The sequence below is a fragment of the Odontomachus brunneus genome, unplaced genomic scaffold (assembly GCF_010583005.1).
Source record: "Odontomachus brunneus isolate Ranch 3 - 2012 unplaced genomic scaffold, Obru_v1 Obru_scaffold_158, whole genome shotgun sequence".
Taxonomy (NCBI): Eukaryota; Metazoa; Arthropoda; class Insecta; order Hymenoptera; family Formicidae; genus Odontomachus; species Odontomachus brunneus.
Window position 1 is genome coordinate 243369 of NW_022639608.1, and position 13566 is coordinate 256934.

The window sequence follows — 13566 nt, forward strand, 5'->3', positions numbered from 1 at the left end:
ACTCTTACGGCTTCTGCACACAGGACACGGTAATGCTTACCGCGTGGCAAAAGTTCGCGCGACAGCCAATCAATATGCTGCTTTCCGTAATAACTTTCTAGCTCTTACGGAAAAACAACATATTGATTAGCTGTCGCGCGGACTTCCGCCGCGCGGTAAGCATTACCGCGTCCTGTCTACAGGAGCCATTAGATAATCTGTAGACATTGACTACGCAGTTTATGTCCACGTTCATAGAGGCGTTTCAGTATGAAATACTTACTAAATCGCGGTTATGGTTATTTTTCTGCTTTAACGTATACATGAAGTGCCTATTGTAATCGCGACATTTAAATTTTTTTATGAAATCTTGGCGGTTGTCTGTCATATGATCTGTTACAGTGTTGTAGGTTAGGTGATCAAACAGATTGGCGCGTTATGCTAGAGTATACTGTATGATTAATTAATAATTATATCATAATCGTTTTGTACATTCAAGATCTGTAATCACAGACTGATTGTTCCATAACACACGACATATTTATCACAATTTAATTTAATCAAGAAACGAGTTTGTCATATTGCAATGGCAGCAAAGGTGGCAAAGAGAGCACCGCGTAAAAAAAACGGTTATCAAATGCCCGAGGCATTACCACCCGGAGAAATTCTCACAGACATATCGAAAAAACAATGGATTCTTGGCAAGTCGATCGGCGTTGGTGGTTTTGGCGAAGTTTACTCTGGTAAATGAACGAGTTTCATTATGTTTACACTTAGAGCGGGTTACTACTAATAATATATCATTATAAATTATGTTATTTGTATACGTTTAAAAGAATACTATTATGCAAGGATATAGTTATTAAGGAAAAATCAACAAGCCATTTGTGATATATTTTAGCAAGAATTTTTATTTATAACTATATTGAAGATATTTGCATTTGGTATTATCTTGCACAATTATATTCAAATATGAACATTTAATTTTACAATATAATAAGTTATTAACAATTTAGGTTGTATTATTATATAATTGACTAATCAAAATTATGATTAATTACAGCGGCATTATATTCTGGGGCTATTCCAAAAGATTATCCCAATGTTATAAAAATTGTAAGTATTATAATTATCTAATTCTAGAATTGTGACATTTTTATTTTTCTCATACACTATTAATTTAGGAACCACATGGAAATGGTCCATTATTTGTAGAAATGCATTTCTATATGAGGAATTGCAAGCCAGATGAAAGTAAGTTTAGAATTAAGAATTTTTTTCTTCAATATTCTCCATTATATAATTGATTTTGCTTACTAAAAAATATTATAATAATGAATATTTATTAGTAACATAATAAAACATTTTCTTGGATAAAACATTTGAGAAATAAGTGCATCATGAGATCTTTTTAGTTAATAGTTGGCAAAGAAAAAAAAATCTTACGGCACTTGGAATGCCTAAATATGTTGCTTCTGGAAGTCATGAATATAAAAATACAAAATATCGATTTTTAGTAATAGATCGATATGGAACAGATTTATGGAAAATTTTTGAAGCAAATAATAAACAATTCTCAGAACATACAGTATATAAACTAGTTTTGCAAATAGTAAGTATTATCATATTTGTTTTATGTCTTTTTATAACTTATAATTTTTGGGTAAGTTATAATTCATATGGTAATATTTTAATGAATTCTCAGATAGATATATTAGAATACATTCATCATAAAAATTATGTACATGCTGATATCAAAGGTGAAAATTTGTTACTGGACTTACAATCTTATAATCAAGTATACTTAGTGGACTTTGGATTAGCTTCTCGCTGTACAACAAGCACTGAATTAAAAGTTGATGTAAAAAAGGCACACAATGGGACTTTACAGTATACAAGCAGAGATGCCCATATGGGAGGTAAGAATTGAGAACAATTCTAATACTCAATAAAATATATTTCTATCTTTCTCTTTGAATTTTAACTATAAAAAAACTATAAAAAAAATAACTATAAAAAAACATACATTGTATGTTCTAAATATATGTATTTTTATTTTTTTTAGTACCAACACTGCGTGGTGATATTGAAATTTTATGTTATAATATGATATTTTGGCTATGTGGTTCACTTCCATGGGAGAAATTAATCGATAAAGTTACCGTCCAGAAAGAGAAAGAAAAAGCTTTTGGGAACATAAATAGCTTCCTGAACAAGTGTTTCCATGGATCAGTTCCACAAGCTGTACATGAATTTATGACTTTATTAAACAACATGAAGTTTAATGAAATACCCTGTTATGAAAAATTTAAAGATATATTAATAGCTGGTCTAAAAAAACTAAATCATAAACCAGATGGAAAATTAGAATTAAAAAGTACATCTAATCAACAACATTCTACTAAATCTACGCCACAAAAAGTAAATAAATTTGTAGAGCGAGTTAGAAAAAGTCCGCGTTCAAAACATTTAGATATTCCAAGCAATACATTAAAAGATAATCCAAGAAAAAGTACCATAGGTGTTGTTATTGATAAAAAGCGCGGTAATAAGAAGGATATTAAAAAGGTACTAGAAGGTATAGATCCTGACGGTGTATACGATATTAAAATTGTTCAAAAAACAAAAGAAACAGAAAAAACAAAAACAGAATTCGTTGACGAAGTACCTAAAGCAACAAAGGATACAACTCTTTTGAGTAGTAGAAAAAAGATGCGAGTCAATTATATTGACGATGATTCGGAAAATGATTCAATAGAGGTAATGATCTATCTAGAAAAGGATTATATACAAATTTGACTTTTCTAGTTTTAATTTTAACTTAAACTTTAAAAATATTGTTTTACATACATCCATTTTGTCACTAAAATACTTTTGTATGATAGCCATTGATAAAGCGTTCACATAAAATACGACAGAAGAAACCAATTAGTAAAAGACGGAAATTCGTGTCTTTGGATAATTCAACAACCGCTTCTGAAACTGAACCTGAGGTAAGAGAAATTTTAAATATTGTATCAATGAGATCGATGATCCCGATTTTCTCAATTAAAAAAATTAAGTAAATATAAATTAATATTCAATGTAATTTATATATTCAGGTGATATCAAAAGGAACAAGGTCAAGACCTGCTACTATTAAAGGGAAAGTAACCACCAAGAACACATTACAATCCAGAAAACCAACACTGCCTGAAACTGAGTCGGAGGAGGATATGTTTGATATTTAGTTATTCGATAATTGAGATAATAAAATACATAAAATATTGTAAGAAATATAAAAATTACCCATAACACACACTACGTATCTTGTGTCAATTCATATTTTTTTGTACGACTTATATATATTAAATATTAATGACCAGCATAATATTAATTTTTATATGTATATCTATGTATCACATCATTATAATATTCAGATTAGATTTTTGTAAATATGTGCATATTCTCTTTTTGTTTGAAAACAAATATCTTTTAAGTTGAATTTGTTTACATATAAATTATTTTGTACTGATATAAAATACACAATAAAATATTTAATGGTCATTTCTGTATGTCTATTACTGTATGTGATCTTTACCATTTTATTTTTATTTATTTTCTACAATTTGCACTTAAGTTTTTGACTCAGTTGTAAAATCTTTATTAAATTCTATATATTGGGTGTGGGAAAAAGCTCGTGGCGTTTGGCACTAGATGGCATTATGCTTAGCACTCGGTAACTAGTAATCGCATTGACAACACTAAACACGCGTGACATTTCAACCTTCGTTTTGAGCCGGAAAAGATTGAAATTGGTGAAGTGGATCAAAAATTATTTTATTTTGAAAATGGATATAAATAAGGAAAACATTTCATCGCTACATTTTGCAGTATCACTACGATAAAGGCAAGAACGCTGCACAGGCTTGTGAAAAAATTTGTGCTGTTTACGATGAAGATACTCTATCAAAATAAGCAGCACGGAAATGGTTCGCTCGCTTTCGTACTGGAAATTTCGATGTCAAAGATGAACCTCGCTCCGGTCGACCAATCACCGAAAAGTCCGATGAAATCATGGAAAAAGTTGAGCGTGATAAGCATGTGAGTAGTGTGGAGATTGCCAGGAAACTAGGGATCGACCACAAAACAGTTTTGTATCATTTACACAAAGCTGGATACAAAAAAAGAAGTTCGATGTTTAGGTTCCTCACGAGTTGAGTGTTAAGACCATGATAGACCGAATTAACATTTGCGATACGCTACTGAAACGGAATGAAATTGAGCCATTTCTGAAGAAAATGATAACTGGTGATGAAAAATGGGTCACGTACGACAATCGAACTCGAAAAAGATCGTGGACAGAGAAAGAAGAGAAGGCGCAAGCAATCGTAAAACCTGGATTGACGACAAAGAAGGTGATGTGTGTGTGTGGTGGGATTGGAAGGGAATCGCTCACTATGAGCTGTTACCGCTCGGTCAAACAATTAATTCCGAACTCTACTGTGAACAACTGGAGAGATTACAACAAGCAATTGAGAGGAAGCGGCCAGAATTGATAAGAGGGGTGTCGTCTTCCATCACGACAACACTCGACCACACACATCTTTGATGACTCGGCAAAAATTTCAAGAGCTTGGAAGTTTTGATGCATCCACCGTATAGTCCTGACATAGCACCCTCAGACCATCATTTGTTTAGGTCTCTGCAGAACTCTCTTAATGCTGTAAAGCTGGCTTCAAAAGAGGCCTGTGAAAATCACTTGAAGCAATTTTTCGACCAGAAACCACATAAGTTCTATCGCGATGGAATTATGGCTCTACCCCAAAAATGGCAAAATATTATCAAAAATAATGGAGCATATTTAGTTTGAATAAATTGATTTTAATACTCTAAGAAAAACACTTGAATTTTACTAAAACGCCACGAACTTTTTCCCATACCCAATATAAAGTAAAAAATTCTATCATTTTATGTGGCATGAGAATTTATTAGCAAGATAAGTAATAAGTTATAAAATCAAACGACTTAGCTTTTTTATATATACATATGTATCATATTACTTTTATTTACATAGTATATCTGAATTTAAATATTTAAAACTTATTTAAAGTGTGCATTAAGAATAGAAGTAATGAATTTTGTAATTTCTTATGTACATCGACTACTCTAATTATTTTATTTCAGTTTTTAAGAGAGTTTTGCCATTACTAAAAACTTGTAATCTCGATATCGTAATTTTTCTGTTAACTAACATTCATTAAAGATTATTAAAATATTTGCCAGAGACTGCGATCACAAGATAATACATATTTTTCAAAACATCTTCAATTAAGCCTTGTATGTTATAGCTACAAGGTATGTTATAACCACCAGTAACTTTGTAATCATCAAAGTTAAAATCATCACCAAACTAATTATTTCTTAAGTTTTTGAATCTGAGGGGCACTTATTTTCACTTTCCCAGGTATATTTCTAGCTATCATCTCATCTTTGATTGCCTTCAACAAGTCCTTTTCACGTGAAGATATTTCTCTATCTCTGAGAAACACTGCTATAGCTGTCTTGGCAGCTTTGCCCCTTTTTCCAATACCAGGTGTCAATTTCACTTTAAATCTAAAAGAAATATTGAAATACATTATTAATGAAACACGACTACATTTTACTTAATAACTTACTTGTAATTCAGTAAAGTATTATAAGGTGCCACTACAGGCACAGCAAACAATAATTCGTCCTCTGAAAAGGGCTTGCCCGTTAACTGATCAAGCATATCGACTTCGGGAGTTGGGCCTGTATCTTCCTCGTCAGCGTTATCTATCATATGCATAGATGGTGCAGAAACGTTCGCTCTTGCATTTGACTTTCTCTTCCCTTGTTGTTTGGGACCTGACGGGTCTTTGGTCCTGTTTTTTTTCTTATCTTCTTTAGCTGCACCTGCCGACTAAATAGTTGGACAATAATAGAAACGCAAAGTACTCGATTAATTGTTTAACGAGTACGATACGAAAATGAAAGAGAAAATACCTGCAAAACAAGCATCGAAAGTCGCCTATCTTCCTCATCTTGATCCTTATATTTCTCTTTCATTTTCTTTAGTTTTCCTTTCTGTCCTCTTTTCAACGCAGGCTGCTCTTCCTTTTTATCCTTATCACCTTCGGTCTTGTCATTCTTTTCAATCTTTTCTTTTGGCTCTTTTGATTGTGCTTTATTTTTTGTTTTTGCACATTTCTCCTTAACCGATGTGTTTATTATAACAGGCTTATCATCTCCTAAGTAAACTATATTTTCTTCCGTATCCTTTGTCGTTGTTATTAAAGGCTGATTATTATCAACATGTAGTTTTACTCTGTTTTATGCAAAAATACATCATGTATATCACATGTGTTACATGAGGGTTTTAATTATGAAATCAAGAGCTTGATATTTACTTACCTTGGGCCTGAAAGATCAAGTTTTATCTGTGTGTCGGGAAATTGACATTTCGTATCTTTTTCTTCATCGTCACATTCATCTTTATTTACGTCTTCATTTTCTATTGTGCACAATTCCGATTCCAAATGATCCTCCTCGTGAATTGGATTTAATGCATTCTTGTCTTCTAAATTCTCATCTAATATGAAAAAATTAGAAAGCATTCAAACTGAATTAGATCGTGATAATTTTTTCGAATTAAGACTTGCTACATCACTTACCTTCATCCGAGTCGCCTTCCAATTCTATTTCTTTGTCATCCTCGATTATTGAATCCGCATTTTCACTCTCCTCGTCCATGACTTTGACCCTTCTTTCGTCCTTGTGTCGCTCCATCGAACTTTCCTCCAGTCGAAACATAATACCTAATCCCATAATTAATTGACTCGGTGGCAGATAATTTTTCTTCCCGCGTATCATAAAAGATCCAGTAGTGAGATATTCTCCAGTAGGCGCGCTCTTTGACACTTGGTCGTGATGCACCCACCACGCACTCGCCACTACTTTGGCGTCCCAGGCGACACTATAAATAAAAGAATTATGATATTAGAAGAATAATTATTATTTGTCTTCCATTTTCTGGAAGAGAAGTGTAAATTCGTAAGCTACAACTGTAGAAACGGGAACAATACCTGTATGCAATAGCCATTGTACCTGCTTCTGCCAATGATTTTGGCGGTACAGGATTACCAGTGGGATTTTTTATCACGACGGAACTAGCACCGGTTAAATCTGCATGAACATATAGGTCTCCTGCTCTTAGATATCTTTTCACTATCAACTCATTTTGCTGCTGATCTCTTCCACCGATCACTATGTGTTTAAATTATGATCGATTAAATCTCGATACAGATCTATTAGAAAAAGAAACTTACCTAGATAATTCTCAGATGTAATAAACCAATAGAACTTTTCAAACCAGTACACTTTCCTCAGCTTATTAATGCTATGTATGGTTTGCACTTCTTTCAATGTTTGCTTCGTTTTCTTCTCTGCTGACTTCAAAGCTTTCCCTTGCGACTCTATCGTTTTCTGGTGCTTCTTAGCCGCCGATCTTTTCTGACTGTAATATTTTCTGGCATTACCAAATGCTGTATGAGCCAAATCTACATCAATCATCATAGGCTTTAACTCGGATTCTTCATCGCTGTCTTTGTAAGGATCGTGCAACAGTAAGGAAATATGATTTGTCTCAAGTTTCAGTTGTTTTATAGCCGACGCAACCGGATCGTTTCTAGCTTGAGCCTCTTTTAATAGTACTTGAATGTCCGGCCAAGACATCTGATTTGCCAAAGCACTCTGTATGGCCAAAATGGCGTTATCTACCAGAACCTGATTCCTTGAAATCAATTCTGCCTTTTGCTTATCAACCTCCTGCGTCTTCTCTAATGTAATCAATCTCTGGTCATGATCTTTCTTTACATTCTCCAGCTTCTTTAAAGCTTCTCTTTCCTGTTGTAAAGCCTTCAAATCTAGCTTCTGTCCTTCCATTGTAGAGAAATATTCATCTACTGTGGCATCAAAAGAATCAAACTCTTTGTATGGTTGATTTTTGTATTGTTCAAATAACAAGGGATGAAATTCTATATTAGCGAATATAAAATCCTCTTTGCCGTCTTGAGTCGGTTTTGCTTCTTTCTTTTGAATGATATAGCCTTTTGAGATATTCTTCTTTGCATAATCCACGATATTAGTGGCATCTTCAAGTGCCAGAATCAATTTTGGCATATCTTCAATGATGTTAAAATCATTGCCAATCTTGCAACCAAAGGCAAATCCAGCTTTAAGTAAAACATGATCAATCACAGCTGAGCCAAATTCTAATAATGGATTTAACACTTTTTTGAGACTTTCCCCTTCCTTAGCTTTCTGAAGATGCTCATGAATTTCTTCTATGGGTGGCATTGCTTCACTGTGAGCTCTGTCTAATGGATATTTTTCTCTTACAGCAAACCTAAGTATTACATCAGTTTGTCAATATTTTATATATGTCCATGTATTCTATGTTTTTTCATATTTTGTATACTTACCTAATTTTATCTCCTTCTGTGTGAGGTCTTAAGACATACAAAATTACCATTTCATGATCCGTAAGGATTATGTTACCACGATCATACACCTCTAAAATTATATGATATGCAGCCTCACCACTTCCAAATTGCATATTTATTATTCGATCCATACCAACTTGAGTGAGACTTTCTAATCTCTTATTCTTAAGATGCTTGCGCATCTGTAACATTTCATTGGTTATGAAACAAACATATATCATTAATAATATGACATTTAAATATATATCATTATTAACATGACATACAATTTACTTTGTAATTCCAAATTTTATTATTCTTCTACGTACTTTCATAGAGAAACCTGAAGGAGCTATATTTTTTGGCCATTCAAAACCTGTTGTATGGATTCTGTTACCAGACTCAAGTAACAAAACACATTTTTCCTCACTACGTTGAAAGCGTATTAGATATGTACGATGATCTATATCATATATCTGATTGACACGCATGCCAATAAGCCTGAAAGATTTGAGATACATGAGGAATAAATAATAGAATGATTAAGCAGTAAGTAGCAAGAAGTAAGTAGATTTATATATAGTTTATACAATCTTAGTAAATTAATATCAATATGTTGACACAATTTATATCAACATATACGTAACAACAGTAGATAATTATCGCAAATCAAGTAATTATAGCAAATTAAGTATCTAGTAAAATATTTATTTACTAAAATCGTAGTTGCGTTTCGATAACGAAATATGTCAATAAGGTTATATGATTTGAATATTGAACTTGTAACCTTAATATCCTATCAAATTCAAGACAAATTTTTGTCGACTTACCTTTGTAATTCAGTTACAGAACATACAAGATCGTAAGTATTAAATCGTGTCTTCATCTTCGAAAAAATTGTTTTTTCCCTCTGAAAGAAGATTTCCCGAGATCCACGATGTATTGCTTAGTTAGATGTTACATTACCTTGCTTAATATTGCGTTACTCGTATTTATATATCATCATGTTTAGAGATAGTCGATCAATCGAGCACTTATGTTTATTTTTGCCGTTAAATGTTCGATTATCTTCCAGTTATCAGATTGTACATATTATGATAAAATGAAATCGTGCCTGAGCCGTTGTTGAGTCGTACTACTACATCGATTTGTAGGTAGGAACAATGGCAGCCTGTAGTGGAGATTTTTTAACCAATATAAACTATGCTCGTGTAAAAATAAATTTTATGGATCTTTATATGTAAATAAAGACCGAAAATAATTCTGTTAATGTTAATGGACTTCTTTTTACTCAAAGCAAGTTTTAATATAAATTTATTATAAATTGAGTTTTTTATTAGATACATATATAAAGGGAAGATAAACCAACACGTAAATTTTATATTTCTTTTTTATTCAATTGTATGAATAAACTGTAATAAGTGGATATTAACGATAGGATTTCTGGTATCGTGCTCTGGCACCTGGACCTCCAAATTTCTTTGGCTCGCACCTCCTTGGGTCAGCAACTAGCAGAGTACGGTCATACTGAATAAGGATGTCCTTTATCTCCTTTTTACTAGCTTCATCGACATCTGAAACATTAATCATATTATCACCATCTAACAAACTACATTCAATCATATAAATAATATTCATCTTATAATTTCACTTACACGTCTGATAATAAGAAACGAGTGCCTTGGAAATAGCTTGACGAATCGCATAGATTTGTGCCACATGACCCCCACCATTTACTCTCACCCTGATATCAACTCCTACAAACTTCTCCTGAAACATAAAATATAATCAAGTGTTATTATTGTTGTGGAAAGCATTTCTATATAGAAAAAAAAAAAACTACACGTTATTTGTATTCGTAACCTCAGAATCCTTCTTTCTAATCATGAATTATCATGTTCGGAATAAATAGACATCACAGAATAGAGTATGCTGAGATCAGGAACAAGGATGATAAATCAATAGTATTAAGACTTGGCATTGGATAATTACTGATACTGCTTTTTCAAATAATTTTTATCACATTAACTTACCTTGCCCAAAAGCAAGATGGGTTCTTGCAACTTATATTGGAGCACACGTGGTTCAACCAGCTCCAACGGTCGGCCATTTACGCGGAGATTTCCACGTCCACGTTTACAGTAGGCAACTGCAGTTGCGCTTTTCTAAAATATTCGAAAATTTGTTTTAAGAAACACATGATATAAACGGAAACCACATGCACGAATATAACCTTACTTATTCTTGGCACTATGGCTTACCTTGCGTCCGAAGACTTGAACGGACTGGATCGGTTCCTTTTGTTTCTACAAAGAGAAATATCACGTATTATAGATCTAAACAGAATACATTCGAAAATTATAAGATTACGTTTATAAATAGAATTTTACACCTCACCTTCTGCATTTTGCTCACGTCTCGTGCTAAGAGATAAAACGGAAAGGAGACGAACAAAACGCTACGATTACTACGTTAGTCAAGTGAAAAATCGTCCTCGAATAGAAAATGTACTTCCGGTGTTGCTTAAAGGTTGTTCTACATTAGTTGCAAGCAGCCAATCGTAAGATGGCAGTGTGGCAAGGCGCAAAACTCGCGATATGAGATTCTACATTCCAATCTTTAAGGCTGGTTTATATTCGTATGTACTTGACCGGAAAAAAACTCCGGTTGGAAAACTATTCTTTTAAATCGTTTGTATTTCGTATGAAGAGTTTTGAAGTGCAATTGAAAAGATTTGTGAGTTATTCTATTACTTGTAATTAATTGTTCTTTTTTAGACCATGCATTTAGCCGGAAATAATGACCGGAGGTAAATTAAACAAAGGTTCGGTATGGTATTGTTTGTATTTCGTATGAGGAGTTATGAAGTATTATTAAAAAGGTTTGTGAGTCATCCAGATAATTTTAATTAAATATTAAAAAATCATGTATTTGGTCGAAATATCGATCTTAAACGCTATTGTAGAAGTACAGTCAGGTACGATCGGTGTACTATCTAGCATTTCAATACTCTTAGTTCTTTTTCGGATAATTATGTACAATAAGGCCTTTTTCGAATTTTGATATTTATTTGCAGCTCTTTTGGTAAAAATATTTATTTTGACTCCAACATTAATGATCAATCGGGAGAGTCCGAAAAATATGCAAGTTATATATTATTTTCTTTTTTTTATTTTTTTTTCACTTGTCAAACGTTGCTGCTTTCCCACAATTTAAACAAGTTACTGATCTTTTAGTCACATTATATAACTGCAATATCGAACGACTAGCGGGGGGCGCAGCCCCCTCAAAATTAATCTAACCCAACCTATCGTCACATTAACCGTCAGCCATTGTTTATTAAAGTGTTCAACTTTTTTTCTTAATAACTTTTTAATAAGCAATGATTAACGGTTAATGTGACGATAGGTTGGGTTAGTTTTGAGGGGGGTGCAGGGGGCGCAGCCCCCCATTAGTCGTTCGATATTGCAGTTACATAATCCCATACAGCACAAATCTTCAAAGAACGTTCTAAGGAGGTTCTAAGGACATTCATACATTCTAAGAATATCCTAGAACATTCTCTGAAGATTTTGTGCTGTCTGGGATGTAACTAAAAGATCAGTAACTTGTTTAAATTATGGGAAAGCAGCAACGTTTGTCAAGTAAAAAAAAATAAAAAAGAAGTTAAAACAATATATACCTTGCATATTTTTCGGACTCCCCCGATTGATTATCAATGTTGGAGTCAAAATAAATATTTTTATCAAAAGAGCTGCAAAAAAATTTCAAAGTTCGAAAAAGACCTTATTGTACATAATTACTTGAAAAAGAACCAGGAATATTGAAATACTAGATAGTACACCGATCGTGCCTGACGGTACTTCCACAGCAGCGTTTAAGATCGATATTTCGGCCAAATATATGATTATTTAATATTTAATTAAAATTATCTGGATGACTCACAAACCTTTTTAATGATACTTCATAACTCCTCATACGAAATACAAACGAACATTTGTTTAATTTACCTCCGGTCATTATTCCCGGCTAAATACATGGTCCAAAAAAGAATAATTAATTAGAAGTAATAGAATGACTCACAAATCTTTTCAATTGCACTTCAAAACTCTTGATACGAAATACAAACGATTTAAAAGAATAGTTTTTCAACCGGAGTTTTTTTCCAGTCAAGTACATACAAATCTGGTTTATGATGGCCATAATCCGTTAAGGCCATCACAAAATTACATAGATACATATGCATAGTATAAGATCGTATGGACCAATGAGCATCGAATATTAAATATCAATCATCAATATGGCGACTTAATATTCGATGCTCATTGGTCCATACGATTTTATGCTATGCATATGCATTTATGTAATTTTGTGTGTGATGGCCCTTAACTTATGCCGGAACCATAAAAAATTGGCTAATCACAATCGATTATTCTTCTATAATTCGACTATGATTGGTCAATTTTTACGGTTCCAGCATAAGTTAACGGATTACGGCCATCATAACCAGCCTTTAGGTTAGCGTCCCATGGAACGGAATTCTCATCGGAACGGAACGCGTGCACCAATTACAGTTACTCTATTTTTTTCGCGAATAGAATAGAATGATTGTAATTGGTGCGCGCATTCCGTTCCATGGGACGCCAGCCTTAGTCGCATTTCACAGCCAATCAGTGACGAGAATGTTTCATTAACATCCATAAGACTCTGTCACACGAAAAAGGAACAGACGTCAAGATGAACATGCAGAGCAGTACCTACGTTTAAATATGGAAACAAACAAACAAGACCAGACAAGTAAAGTTGATGCTATAAACCTATATATGCGGAGCTCGATACTGATTGGTCGCAACATCGCCGAGGCGCAAACTTTAAGCGTCTTCTACAATGGCAGTAGGAGTAGTAGTAAGAAATAAGCAGTAAGTAAATAGACTAATCACAATCGATTATTTTTGAAACATGAGAATGGAATTGGTCAATTTGCTTACTGCTTATTTCTTACTACTACTCCTACTGCCATTGTAGAAGACGCTTAAAGCGTCTTCTACAATGGCAGTAGGAATAGTAGTAAGAAATAAGCAGTAAGTAAATAGACCAATCACAA

The 13566-nt window shown here is 33.2% G+C and overlaps 4 protein-coding genes across 4 annotated transcripts; 2 read left to right on the forward strand and 2 right to left on the reverse strand.

Annotated features, from left to right (window-relative positions):
• The first annotated feature begins 281 nt into the window (after nucleotides 1-281).
• On the forward strand, nucleotides 282-3414 carry LOC116850886 (serine/threonine-protein kinase VRK1-like). The gene is made up of 8 exons (XM_032829704.1): nucleotides 282-722; nucleotides 1043-1095; nucleotides 1164-1233; nucleotides 1395-1591; nucleotides 1685-1898; nucleotides 2045-2739; nucleotides 2865-2972; nucleotides 3081-3414. Exons 1-8 carry the CDS (start codon nucleotides 566-568, stop codon nucleotides 3207-3209), a joined length of 1623 nt encoding a protein of 540 aa, XP_032685595.1. The 5' UTR covers nucleotides 282-565; the 3' UTR covers nucleotides 3210-3414.
• A 258-nt stretch (nucleotides 3415-3672) lies between these two features.
• Nucleotides 3673-4860, forward strand: LOC116850889 (histone-lysine N-methyltransferase SETMAR-like). The gene is made up of 2 exons (XM_032829707.1): nucleotides 3673-4062; nucleotides 4164-4860. The coding sequence occupies exons 1-2, from the start codon at nucleotides 4036-4038 to the stop codon at nucleotides 4515-4517; spliced, it is 381 nt and encodes a 126-aa protein (XP_032685598.1). The 5' UTR covers nucleotides 3673-4035; the 3' UTR covers nucleotides 4518-4860.
• A 131-nt stretch (nucleotides 4861-4991) lies between these two features.
• Nucleotides 4992-9609, reverse strand: LOC116850884 (nuclear export mediator factor NEMF homolog). Its single transcript, XM_032829700.1, has 10 exons — nucleotides 9293-9609; nucleotides 8792-8963; nucleotides 8463-8665; nucleotides 7308-8386; nucleotides 7065-7245; nucleotides 6654-6955; nucleotides 6394-6571; nucleotides 5986-6307; nucleotides 5637-5902; nucleotides 4992-5574 (listed from the first exon to the last, which is right to left on the reverse strand). Exons 1-10 carry the CDS (start codon nucleotides 9346-9348, stop codon nucleotides 5376-5378), a joined length of 2958 nt encoding a protein of 985 aa, XP_032685591.1. The 5' UTR covers nucleotides 9349-9609; the 3' UTR covers nucleotides 4992-5375.
• A 225-nt stretch (nucleotides 9610-9834) lies between these two features.
• Nucleotides 9835-10985, reverse strand: LOC116850888 (40S ribosomal protein S16). Its single transcript, XM_032829706.1, has 5 exons — nucleotides 10860-10985; nucleotides 10724-10768; nucleotides 10496-10627; nucleotides 10118-10232; nucleotides 9835-10036 (listed from the first exon to the last, which is right to left on the reverse strand). The coding sequence occupies exons 1-5, from the start codon at nucleotides 10866-10868 to the stop codon at nucleotides 9891-9893; spliced, it is 447 nt and encodes a 148-aa protein (XP_032685597.1). The 5' UTR covers nucleotides 10869-10985; the 3' UTR covers nucleotides 9835-9890.
• Between the last annotated feature and the right edge of the window lie 2581 nt (nucleotides 10986-13566).

Coding starts and splice junctions, on each gene's coding strand:
- LOC116850886 (XM_032829704.1), top strand. CDS start 566: ATGGCAGCAAAGGTGGCAAAGAGAGCACCGCGTAAAAAAAACGGTTAT. Junction 1,096..1,163: donor ATCCCAATGTTATAAAAATT/GTAAGTATTATA, acceptor CTATTAATTTAG/GAACCACATGGAAATGGTCC. Junction 1,592..1,684: donor ATAAACTAGTTTTGCAAATA/GTAAGTATTATC, acceptor ATGAATTCTCAG/ATAGATATATTAGAATACAT.
- LOC116850889 (XM_032829707.1), top strand. CDS start 4,036: ATGGAAAAAGTTGAGCGTGATAAGCAT. Junction 4,063..4,163: donor AAGTTGAGCGTGATAAGCAT/GTGAGTAGTGTG, acceptor TTCGATGTTTAG/GTTCCTCACGAGTTGAGTGT.
- LOC116850884 (XM_032829700.1), bottom strand. CDS start 9,348: ATGAAGACACGATTTAATACTTACGATCTTGTATGTTCTGTAACTGAA. Junction 8,666..8,791: donor CTTCAGGTTTCTCTATGAAA/GTACGTAGAAGA, acceptor GAAATGTTACAG/ATGCGCAAGCATCTTAAGAA. Junction 6,956..7,064: donor ACAATGGCTATTGCATACAG/GTATTGTTCCCG, acceptor TTTTATTTATAG/TGTCGCCTGGGACGCCAAAG.
- LOC116850888 (XM_032829706.1), bottom strand. Junction 10,628..10,723: donor TTCAAGTCTTCGGACGCAAG/GTAAGCCATAGT, acceptor CGAATATTTTAG/AAAAGCGCAACTGCAGTTGC. Junction 10,037..10,117: donor CGTTTCTTATTATCAGACGT/GTAAGTGAAATT, acceptor TTAATGTTTCAG/ATGTCGATGAAGCTAGTAAA.